The following is a 12,537-nucleotide window of genomic DNA, read 5'->3' as shown; positions in this document are numbered from 1 at the left end:
ATTCCTGCAAGATATAGGGTCAAGCCTCACCCAGAATTCTGGGTTTTTCCATGTTATATCACACACATACATATTTCCAATCTAATATCAATACCTGGCATTGGACAAATAGGAAAGGCATCCCCTTTGCTTTCCTCATGCTCACATCATTTGCTGCAAAATGGGAGCTGAAAACAAAGGTCAGATTGACAGTCCAAATGCTCAGCAATATAACTTCTGACCTAACCAAGAAAATGAAGCCTCCCTCTCTAAGGTCACTGATGAGTTGGCATCTTCTTTGACCTTTATGTAGCCTTTGCCAAAAACTGCTGAGCAGCCTCTCCTTCTAGATATACTTTCCTTTCTTTGCTTTTGACTTATCCTTCTTCTTATGGTCCTCATCCTACCTGTCCGATTTTCCTTAGTTTTCTTCCAGATACATCTTCTTCCATCTTCTTCCCAACCATGGGTATTCTTTAACCATCTGTCTTCATCTCATCTTCTCTCTATTTCTCTCCCCTTTGGCGATTTCAGTTACTCTCTTGGCTCTGATGATATTTTCTTTGCAAATGACTCCTCAATCTACACACGCAATTCCAACATTTCTCTGGTGCTTCAGGGCATTGACAATTGTATCCTGGATGTCTCCACTTCAAGGTCCTGTTAGCATCTCCAACTCAAAAGTTCTCAAAATGAACTCATTACCATCATCTCCAAAATAATCCACCCTTCCCAAATGTCCTTTTTTTTTTTTTCATGACACAACCATTCTCTCAATCACTTAGGCTTAAAACATCTAAGCCATCTTTGACTATTTCCTCTCTTTCAAAACCAATAGTCACACAGATGTTAAATCTCATTAACTCTCCCTCTACAATAACTCCACCCATTTCCTTCACATTGCCATGATCTTAGTCCAGACTCTCATCACCTTTTACTACTGTTATTTAATTCTAACTGGTCTGCTGGACTTCAATCTTTCTTCCCCTCCAACTCATCCTTCATATGACTTCCAAAATGACTTTCCTAATCAATGAATCTAGAACATTCTTTGGCTCGGAAACTTCCAAAACATAGCCTGGCTAGATAAATATAAACTTCTTAGCCTAATATTAGAAACACTCACTAATCTGATTCTATCCTACATTTCTAACATTATATCGTGATTCCCTTTAGAAATATTTATTTTCCAGTCACACTATACTGAGTAGTAGTTTAATCTTGGAGTCCATTCTCCTGCCTGGACCTCTCTAGCCCATGCCTTGAAGGACCTTCTTCAACTCTGCTCCCTGAAATTCTTCTCTTCCTTCAGAGCTCAACTCAGTTGTCACCTCCATCAAGTTTTTCTTCATATAGAAGTCTTCTTTCTATCTTCAAATTTTCTTGCCATACCTTGTCTCCACCTATCCTTTGCCACTATTGTATTTTAACGTGTTCTACACTGTCCCTCATTGGTATACACACTGTAAGTTCTCTTAAGGAAGAAACCATAGCATTTCTCATCCCTGTATTCCCAGCATCTAACAAATAAATAGGACAAGTATGAAGTGTTAGCACCATTTGTACTATTTGCTTATAAATGAATTGATGAACTTTAGGTTCTGATTCCCTATTCCAGTTCTCTTCTATATTTTATACTCTGAAGACCGTTCTAACTTGAGGGGTAAAAAAGAAGCAAAGAAGAGATGTAAAGTTTTCTCAAATGTTATTTCTTCTTCATCTATTAGACTCTTTCCATCCTTGGCAAGCATCAGTCCCATCACTTCCTGATTCTTCTTGCTCCCCTCATAGCTAAAAAGTTTCTATTTATTTTTCTTTTTTCTTTTTGTAATGAAATCTTTGCATTCATTGCAAAGCAAGCTCATTCTGTGTTATTGTTCGTGATGCTCTTATAGGATGCTACCACTCTTCCATACCTTCTTTGAAATATGAGTTTTTTCTCTCCTCTTTAGTACATGTCTCTTCCAAATTAATTAGTAAACTCCCCATACAACCATATTAATCTCTTTAGATTCCTGCCTTTCCATGATCATGGTGGAAGTTATTGAACAATGAGGTAATTTTAATCATACAGTGAGCTAACAAAGACTAGAGACAGGATTTTTTTCTTAAGGAAAAAGGAGATAAGAAATGAGTTTCCCAAAAACTCCATGTTTAGGACAAAGTACTGTGCTTCAGCCAATGTGAATTTCCTCAAAAGGAAACAGAAGAAAAACCTTGAAAAAATCAAAGCAAAAGAATCCTGAGTATGGTTCTTCAGGGGCCATAGATTGGAGTCCCAGGACTCTAGGGGTTAGTTTCTAGGCCCACGTTCCCCCTGACCTTTTTCAAACTGTTCCCCACTTATCTCCTACTTGTAATGTTGTTGCATAAAGCATTCCTTCCCTCTTGGGCTAATTTCCTCTGTCAAAATTCAGGGAAAAGGAACCTATAATCCTTTCTTTCAAATTTTTGGAAATTTACTCTCCCCCACCCCACCCAGAGCCAGAGTACAGATCAGACAATATCCAGATTTTCCCCTCTTATTTATCATGAATTCTAGATGAAATTAAATGGTTGCTTCTTCCTCAAGTTTCTTATCATTTCAATCTTGGCAAAAAATTCCTTCTTATGAAGAGAACCAACATGAAAATAGTCATTTCATTCATGTCTTCAACTTTTTGAATAATTAAATCACCATTGAGGTGAGTGAAGATTTGATTTATTCCTCTGGTTTTTGCAACAACCTAGCAGAAGTTCAAATATCTAAGGTCTCCCAATGTTATTCCATTCTGTCTCAATGCCGAACTTATGAACTGCTTCCAGAATTCATCTATTTCTTCCTTCTGACTGGGCAATCCGTAGTATACTCCCAAAGAAACAATCTTCCGATTTCTGATTCATGATGAGAAAATAATATATTTTGGACACTCAAGAGTATCAAGAGAATGTCTCTATATTCCACTCAAAATCACTCAGCCAATGGAGGAGTGTTGCTACCAGTGATGTCAGAAATTTGTAGCTTATTTTATCCCCAAGCATTCCTTGAGGCTCAAGGGAGATGTCTTTTAATCAACATTCTGTATTATACCACAAAGATAAAAAGAAAATATTCTCTTCTAAAAAGAAGTGAAAAACCTTTGTACTTATTTTCTCTCTTTTTATATCCTAAAGGAAAATACCCTTCTTTGGGATGGAAAATTACAAGGGTTTTTTTTTCCCAAAAATTCAATTGATTTTTTTTTACATATGCAAGAAGGACATTTTCAGAAAATCCATTTCAGGTTTAGCTGAGAGAGAATAAAGGTACTTTATCCACTTTAAATTTTAAAATATCTATTTCTATTTTAAATTTTAAAATTCCTATTAAGTTGTCTTTCATCCTAAAAAGAGATTGGCACTTTCTAGATGGCAGAAGATTTTTTTACTTATATCATTTTTTACCCTCTTTTGTCTTAAAAGCAAACAATCTCAATGTGACAATTAAAACAATGAAGAAAAAGAGTATGGGAAATTATGACAATACTATATTTTATGTATAGGTTGAGGGCTTCAGAGATTATTTAGCCCAATCCCTTAATTTTATAGAAATTAAAACAGAAGTCAGAAAGGTATTGAGTAGCAGAGGCAGGTTTTAAATCCAGATTTTCAGCCATTTCTACTACACCACTGATGCCTTTGTATGTGTTCACAAAACTGTCATCTTGTATTAATTAGAATCTTGAATCCTTGGACTCCATCTCCCAAAAGTCCTTTTCCCTTTCATGTATGTGAGCTGTTACGTTGTTTGTATATAGTTTCGGGGTCTCCTCCCTGTGGCTCTCTCTTCCACATGAGTGGCTTGGGTGAGCTCCTCTCTGGATGCTAGCCTTTCTTTAGTTTCCCTTTTGCTTCAGGTTAAATTTAATAAATCTTATTAAACATAATATTTGGCGTACTGGATATTAATTTTAAAATCTACAATCTGAAAGGCAATATAACTGATGTTCTCCTAGTACATTAAGTCTGTTTATATTTCTTAGAGTATTCTGTATTTGATAAATAGATTCATTAGGCCAGTGGAATCTTGATAAAATACTGGTCAGTAGATAAAGATAGTACCCAGAGTATAGGCTTGCTTATAACAATAGAAGAGATTCACAATACATCTTTACATTAGACAAAAGAATTAAAAACTGAAGAGCTGGAAAGGACCTTAGAGATCATCTAGTCCAACTCTTTCATTTTACAAATGAGGAAAATAAGATATATATATATATATATATATGGAAATTGGCTTGTCCAGAGTCACAGTGGTCAAAAGGATAACATACGAAGATGACTCTATAGGAATTAGCCTTCAGTCAGTAATAGCAACAATAGTCAGGTGTAATGGTACTTGCTACTACTTGGAAGACTGAGGTTGGTAGATCCCTTGAGTTTGACAGTTATGAGCTGCAATGGGGTGAGAACCAATTAAGTATCTAGAGTAAGGCACCAATATGGCACCAATATGAGAACCAGTTAAGTATCTAGAGTAAGGCACCAATATGACACCAATATGAGAACCAATTAAGTATCTAGAGTAAGGCACCAATATGGCACCAATATGAGAACCAGTTAAGTATCTAGAGTAAGGCACCAATATGAGAACCAATTAAGTATCTAGAGTAAGGCACCAATATGACAAACTCCTAGGTACAGAAGTTGAGTAGAAGAATGGTACCAGCCTATCTAAAAAGGGGTGAATTGGTAGGCTGAATCTACTATGCCAATCAGTAGTAGGATAAGGCCAATAAGCAGCTGCTATACTTCTAGCCTGGGTGAGATCCCATAAGCACCAAGAAGTGCTTTACAGGTTAAGATATGATTTTCTCACAACAATCCACAGAGATCATATATGCTTTCATGATTAACCCCATTTTAGAGATGAGGCAAAGTTACTTGCTCCAGTAACAAAGAAATAGAGCTAGGACTAGAATCCATATTTCCTAACTCCAAGTCCAGTGCCCTTTTCATGGCATTACATAATTTATACAAATGCATAAATACATAAATATTTTTACAACATGTTTTAGTATTTTAGATTAAGGCCTTAATTGTACCTTACTTTACTACATACAAAATCCTGAAATATTAGGAGAAATGGACTCAGGAGGCATGAACAAATTTCCCTGAACTAAAACAAGTATGTTCTTCAAAATCAGATAAAATATAAGATGATGGAACCATAGGCTTAGATCTAGAAGGGATCGCAGAGGTCATCTAGGACAGTCCCTTTAATATATAGATGAGAAAATTGGGGATCATAGAGATCAAATGACCAGGTGGCACTGAGGTGCTGCTGGTAAACTGAGCTTAAATACTCTGGGTCCACTACTAACGTTATTTTCATTATACTATGGAACTACATTCACAAATACAAGTGTATTCTAAATAAAACAAAAACAAAAACAAAATTACCTCCAGTGTGATGGCAGTGGGATGGGGTGGGGAGGGAGAGTCTATCATTCACCATGCCTTAGATCAATCACTTTGAACAAATTTTGAACAATCACTAGTCTGACTTGATCTGCAGAAGACAGGCTACTACATGGATCCTTGTTTCTCAGAGATGGGACTTTGGTAGAGGGAAGGAAGTGAGCAGCAGAGCAAGTGATCTAAGCATAGTTTTCTAGCAAGGGGAGTGGGACCTCAGACCCCTATGCATAAGCCATGTTATCACAGATTATCAGAACTGGAAATGTTCTCAGAAGTCATCTAGTCTGATTGATACCTGAATAGAAATTTTCTATTCAGTTCCTTGGACGTGAAGGAGATCAAATCAGCCAATACATAAAGAAATTAGTTCAGACATTCACTGGAAGGTCAAACATTGGAGCTGAAACTTAACGACTTGGACCATGTAATAAGATGAGATTCACTGGAAAAGAACCTGATGTTGGGAAAGTGAAGGCAAGAGAAAAAGGGGATGACAGAAGATGACATGGATAGAGAGTGTCATGGAAACAACAAACATGAACTTAGATAGATTTTGAGAGATGGTGGAAGATAGAAGGACCTGGCATGCTTTCCATGGGGTCATGAAGAATCACACATCAAAAAAGGAGGCAGAAGTGTAGAATCATGGAAGGAGCCTTGGACATGGAGTCAGTGGAGCTAGGTTTGGTTTCTAACACTAACTAGCCCAGTATCTGGCAATTAGCAAGAATTTAATGAATGCATTTTGCCTGCCTGCCTGGAGGGTTCCTTCAAGCCCCAATATGCTGTGATTTCGTCATTTTTAAACTCAGTTTAGAGGACCCCAGTAATCAGTGATTTCTATCCCCTCAAAATAATCTACTGTACTGGAGAGGTTTTCATTGTTTTGGCATTTTTCTTTCTAAGGAGTCAAGAATCTGCTCTCAGCAACTTCTCCCCATCCCTCCTAATTCCCTGATGAGGATGAGGAGTTTTCGTTCCCTTGATCCTACTTGAGATATTTGGCCCACATTTTTATCCTTTGACTTCTATCCTATCATCCTCTAGTCTAAACGGACCAGAGAGAGCAACAAGTGAGTGGCTGAGGGTACCTGTTCATATTTCTCCAGTTCTGTATGGTAGATCTGTCGGATTTGTGAGAGTTTGGCTCTGTAGTCGGAATGCTCGACAGAGTTATCTGAGCCAGCTCCCCCGGATGCCGCCGCTGCCGCTGCTGCCGCTGCAGATCCTCCCCCCTTCTCAGGCCCTGCTACCCCCTCTGCCAACAGCATGTTGTCCAATCGCATCAGCTGGGGGTCCGTTGGCTCCTCTTCCTGGGCTCCTCGGATACTCAACACTGTAAGAAGACACACAAAATGGGAAAAGATGAATAGCTTAATAGGGGCTCAGTGGCTCAGTGAAGACAGTGAAGACCTTGAGTCTGGGAGACTTTAGTTCAAATCCCACCTTTGTTTACAAGTGATATGACCCACCAATGAGCATTTAATGAAAGCTTATAGCCCTGCATTGTTGTCTTGCCATAAGGAACCAAAAAAGGAGGCAAGCCACTGAATCTCTATCAGCATCAGTTTCCTGATCTGGAGCACATATTGGATGTTGTGAGGAATGAAGCAGCATGTACAAAGCACTCCTCAAACCTTAAAGCACTTTATGTAAGTGTTGGCAGTTATTAATAGTTAGCTTTTGTTAATAGTAATTCAAGGAAAAGGTCGGCGTCATTAAGCAACTAACTAAAAATATCAGCATCTTAGAAATGGCCAATGTACAAAGAAAGAAACACACCTTAGATCATGTGTGCATTTTCCCTTCATATCAATTCCTCTGATATCTGAATGCCTTCCAATTTTCATTTCAAGAAATAGTTCTACTTAAATAAGTCCACCTGCCTCAGTTTCCTCATCTGTAAAATGGGGACGATATTAGCACCTACCTCACAGGGTTGTTGTGAGGATCAGATGAGAGAATCATTGGGAAGTGCTTAGCACAGTATCTGGCACACAGTAAGCAATATAGAAATGTTAGCTATAATTATGATTTAGAACTCTTTGTTTAAATTTTCTGCTAAATTTTAACTTTATTTAAGAGCAAAAAGCTAAGTACCTTCCATATTGTAAATATTTAATGAATGCTCGCTGCCTTGTTTTGTTGACATAAGGGACCCAAAATGGAAGCAAATCAGTCAGGGAGTGAGAGCAAGAAGTAACAAAAGACAGCCTGAGAGGGATAGCTGGGTGGTTCAGTGGATTGAGAGCCAGGCTTAGAGACTGGAGATTCTGGGTTGAAATCTGACTCCAGACATTTCTTAGTTGTGGGACCCTGGGCAAGTCACTTAATCTCAATTGCTTAACCCTTATGACTATTCTGTCATAGAACCAATAAAGAATATTGATTCTAAGATGGAAGGAAAGGGTTAAAACAAAATCCTTGTTACTTCTTGCCCTGAACTGTGAATGGGCACAGAAAAGTCTTTAGCCTGTTGAGAATATCTTCCCTAGAGAAAGGAGCTACACTATAACTAGGTTATGAATTGTAAAGCATAAGAAGGTGTCATGATGGGTTGCAATCAGCACTGATGGAGGGAATGCTCATGTCAACGAGTTCACTTATTTCACATCTATTAAGACTCTTTTAATATAAAATATACATTTCCAACTTGACAATGATCAAAATGGAGTCACTCAAATAATGCACAAGGACCTATCCAGGGTGGAGAAATCTCAGCATAGTGAGTAGTCAGCCCCCATGTCCTGATAGTGGAAGTGAAATCTTGTATAAGCCATTTTTCACAATACAAGAGTTCAGAAGAAAAACAAGACATCTGGGGGAGAGTCATGATCCTATGTACTACAATCCTAATAAGGCTTTCTGTTTCTCCAAATTCCTCATATCTGTGGTTCCTAGTGGTACAACAAAATTCTATTATATTCATGTGTCACAATATATTCAGACATTACCCAACTTTTAAAAAAGGGAGAAAAAGACTTTTTCCTTTTTTTCTTCTACAAAAGTGCTGCCACAAATACTGTAAGATCTATATCTTCCCCTTTATTTTATGTGCAACTTGCATACAATATGCCTTAAACCATAGCTTTTGTGTAGTAGCCAAATTCTTATTAAGAGAATGCACAGGAACAGATTATACAATGAGAAAATGAGGGTTATTCATTTGTTTGAGGAGAGAGAAAGCAGGGGGAAGAGAAAAAGGGGGAGAGAGAGAGAGAGAGAGAGAGAGAGAGAGAGAGAGAGACTATAATAAGCCAGCTTTTAAGTTTCTAGGAGGATGATGGCTAGAGTCCAAATTACTCAATGTATTTTGGGGTAATGAGCTGGGGATGCAGGGATAGGATGGCTGCTATTTCCAGGTCACGCTGGAAAAAATCACAAAAGTATTTGAGGGGTAGCATACATCTGTTGAGCCCTAAAAGGTTCTTTCCAATTCTATGTATCTCTAAAACCTAAAAAGGTCATCTCCACAAGACTATCCCTGAGAAAATAAATGTGAACCCAATGGGAAGAGAAACTGAGCTATTTAGGGCATTACATCATTTAAAGGACCAGGCTGACTACAACTGTTCACACATGCTCCCTGCTTATAATGGAAGGGGGTGGGGGAAGACCTTAGGCAATTCTCTTTCACTTATTTTAAAGGAAAAGAGAGCAGTGACCTTGTCCATCTGGAAGGGAAAGGAAGGAGGTAAGAAACAGACAAATAACAGCCAACTGACAAAGAACCATGGAAAAGAAAAATATGAAGAAATCTATATGAGACTCGAGTATGCAAAAGATACCCTCCCGGCCAGACACACAAACACTCACAGACATTCAGCAGTAGTTCCCTGTTCCTCTCTCCTCTGGACACGTATTCAGCAGCAATGGAAGTGATGTCTATGTTTCTAATGGAAAGTCCTTAGGGTTTTTTTTTCTATTTTTTTTAAAGGAAGGAAACCCATAAAAAGTCTCGAAAACTTTTTTGTGTGAGTTAAGGGAGAAAAGAAAAGTATGACTCAAAAGGAATGTCACAGAATTCTAAATCTACAGCCGGAAGGGATCTTTGAGTTTACCTAGTCCAGCCATATCGTTTTATTGATGAGGAGACTGAGGTCCAGAGAGGTTATATATTTTTCCCAAAGTCACACAGAAAGTATATGGTACAAAAAAAGTAACTGGCAGATGTGGGCTTCCAATATAAATGGTTCTAAATCTGGCAGTCTGCCATGCCATGCTGACCCAACCAAAGTGATGAATAGCCAAGTCCTCACGTTCCACTGGTTTCCACAAAATGTCCAAAGACTATAAGAAAAAGTTCCTTGCCTTTCCTGTTGGGTGGACCCAGTACGGGGAATTTTATGGGAAGCCGAGATTAATGGTCACAAAAGATGGAGTGCCATGATGGTTTGTAATCTGCATTGTTGTAGGTACCAATGAAACAGATTAAACCATGTATGCATTGGGGTACTATGAAAATGGTACCCTTTGACAATATTTTGTACATATATTCTAGTTGATTATATTCTCACCCTGGCATTTCTAACATCCCATGATGAATTAATAGTTAAAAAATATTTTCTCTTAAAAAGAAATTAAATATCATTCACCATTGACTGAATATTAATCCTTAGAACTAAGGAAGAAAAAAAAATTGAATCAAGCCCAAACACTTGACATCAGAGCACAACAATCCCTTGTCACTCTATGCTAATGATTTGTTCAAGGAAGAAGACTTCTGTTTACATGGTTTATTGGTATTTCTTTTTACTTAGTAAATGTTCATTTGCTTTTATAATGAAAAATCTGCTGTATAGCATATAGCATTAATATGAAAGTTTCTGAGATCAGACCAAATATTCCTTTAAATTCAGGCATCACTGTAAACTCAGAAACAAGGATGTCATGATGCATAGGGTTCACCTTACACAGAAACATGTATTTCTGCAAAATTCTCTGGGCTGCCATAGCTTTTAAAGGTCTATTCTATATTGACTCCATTTCATTGTTCAGGGTAGAAACACTATATCTGGCTGGGGAAAGCAAAACCTCTGGCAACCAAAAAAAAATCAAATAGCTGTGAAATCCTCATTTTAGGGCTCACACAAACAAATATTCTAACAAAGAAACTTTTGGGTTCACTAGATTTTATTTCTTTTTAAATTTTACCAATAAGAAGTTGGCACGCTAGAATTTTAATGTCCTGTAGCATAATTTGCCTGCCTCTGTACTCAGAATCTGGAATAAGAAAATGACAAAATATAGGGATGAAACAGAACCCCAAGAAAGTAAAAGAACAAAAACAGGCAGAAAAGTAAAATAAAATTTAAGAAAAGACCTCAGCAATCTACCAAATTTTAAGAAATCCTAATGAAAAGGGGGAAAAAAGGTAAGTAATGGCTATGGAAATATGCAGGTTTTTTAAAAGGTTAGAGACAATCTAAATAAAAGGAGGCTTTTTTTTTTAAATTTTAGGAAGAATTGCCTGGCTCTGATGTGCATGGAATAGGTGCTTGTGTGTAATGGCTGCATAAAAGGTATTACATGTACACACACACATACAGAATGAGCTGAAGCCAAATATACCAAGAGAAAAGTGGGTACTGGGCTTCCTTGACACTGAATCAGTTTGGCTAGTGAGTTAAAAAAAAATCCTCCCCACATTAAATAAATAAATGAAAAGGGTGATGTGTCTAAGCAGATCTGATATCACCTATTTATTGCTGGAAGCCTGCACTCTGGCGAGGAGGAGACAAAATGATTATTTAAAAGCTCCTTTTTATCTCTACAGCACCATGCAAGACTCAAATGAACCTTCCGCCAGGACACCAGAGATGTTAACATTCATCCTCCAAGATCCAATTTCAACCAGCGGAGCTGTTACCTAATCCAGAAACCATCACATATGATCAGGACCCTGCGCCCCTGATGCGCCCCACTGGCACCTCCCCCCCCCCCCAGAGCCTCCCCCCAACCACATCCCCTAATGCAACAGCTAGACCTGAAACAAGGTTGTTAAAGGAACAAGTGCTCTGTTTGTGCAGTACCTATGGGCTCTGGGATTTGGAATCACCTACGTTTCCTTATATTCTTTATCAGCCAACTCCAAGGAATTCAGTGGTGATAGTCTGGAATGAGCCAGGAAAGCCTGGACCCAGCTGAGCCACATTCCTGGAGGAGAGGCTCCCTGTCCTTAAGACGGTCCTGGGGTGTCACAGCATCCCCCCGCCCGCCCCCATTCACAGGGGATCCTTTGTCAGGACAAGTGTGCAATTGAAACAGAGATGGTTGCTGGCCCTTTGGAAGGCAGCTGTTTATTGCTACAGCCTGGCTCTCCATGCCAGCCCTTCTGTAGGACTTGTAAGAGAAAGGGAATGTCATGCCAATGACAGCCAGGTCTTGCGACTGAGGAGCTGCTGCTTTTTTCACAGAAGGAGAAAAACAAACCAGACCCAAAGGCACATTCAGACTTCCAGGGAGAAGGCCTTGGTGCAGGTTTTGTCCTTGTCGGCTGCTCTAGAGAAATGAGACACGTCCAGCGGATGTCCGCTAGAGGGAACTCTTTCTTCACCAAGGACCACGGGCTGAGCTAAGGCGTGTGAGGGATGCTCAGGAGGATGTGTGTGTGTGTGTGTGTGTGTGTGTGTGTGTTCTGGGTATTGTTGGGGGGGGGGAAGGATGGGGAGCCTCCTGGCATGCACTGTTCTAAAAGCCTGTTCCTCACACCTGAGCTTCCCCAGGTAGGGCAGCCCTAAAGAGGAGGCTGGTCAGTAGAGCGTCATTGTGGTAAAGTGCGATGGTTTGTGCTTCCACCCTCCTCATGGAACATTACTGAGATACGGGCACTAATATTTTTTGGATCTCTTTGTTTGAGGTTTAAGGTTTTTAAAACAAGGTTGGGATGTTGTTGAGTCTTATGGGGTCTAAAGGATCAAAAGCTCTTTCTGTCCTGAGACTCATCTTCCTATCTTTTAGAAACAAGCAAGTTTCTTTGGGAACAGAAATGACTCAGGATACACTAAAGCCTGGGAAAGTTTCTCTTTCTCTCTCTCTCTCTCTCTCTCTCTCTCTCTCTCTCTCTCTCTCTCTCTCTCTCTCTCTCTCTCTCTCTCTCTCTCTCTCTCTCTCCTCTTT

The 12,537-nt window shown here is 39.0% G+C and overlaps 1 protein-coding gene across 3 annotated transcripts in view; it reads right to left on the bottom strand.

Annotated features, from left to right (window-relative positions):
* The window catches only part of PBX1 (PBX homeobox 1), a 343,236-nt gene that overhangs the window by 56,621 nt on the left and 274,078 nt on the right, over positions 1 to 12,537 (bottom strand). For all 3 annotated transcript variants that reach the window (XM_044676634.1, XM_044676635.1, XM_044676636.1), the window contains exon 3: positions 6,510 to 6,754. In XM_044676634.1, the coding sequence (XP_044532569.1) occupies positions 6,510 to 6,754 (245 nt within the window). The remainder of the gene's footprint in view (positions 1 to 6,509; positions 6,755 to 12,537) is intronic.

This window comes from Gracilinanus agilis, chromosome 4, assembly GCF_016433145.1.
Source record: "Gracilinanus agilis isolate LMUSP501 chromosome 4, AgileGrace, whole genome shotgun sequence".
Classification (NCBI taxonomy): domain Eukaryota; kingdom Metazoa; phylum Chordata; class Mammalia; order Didelphimorphia; family Didelphidae; genus Gracilinanus; species Gracilinanus agilis.
Note: the sequence above shows the minus strand (reverse complement) of the source record. Positions and strands in the feature narration are given on the sequence as shown.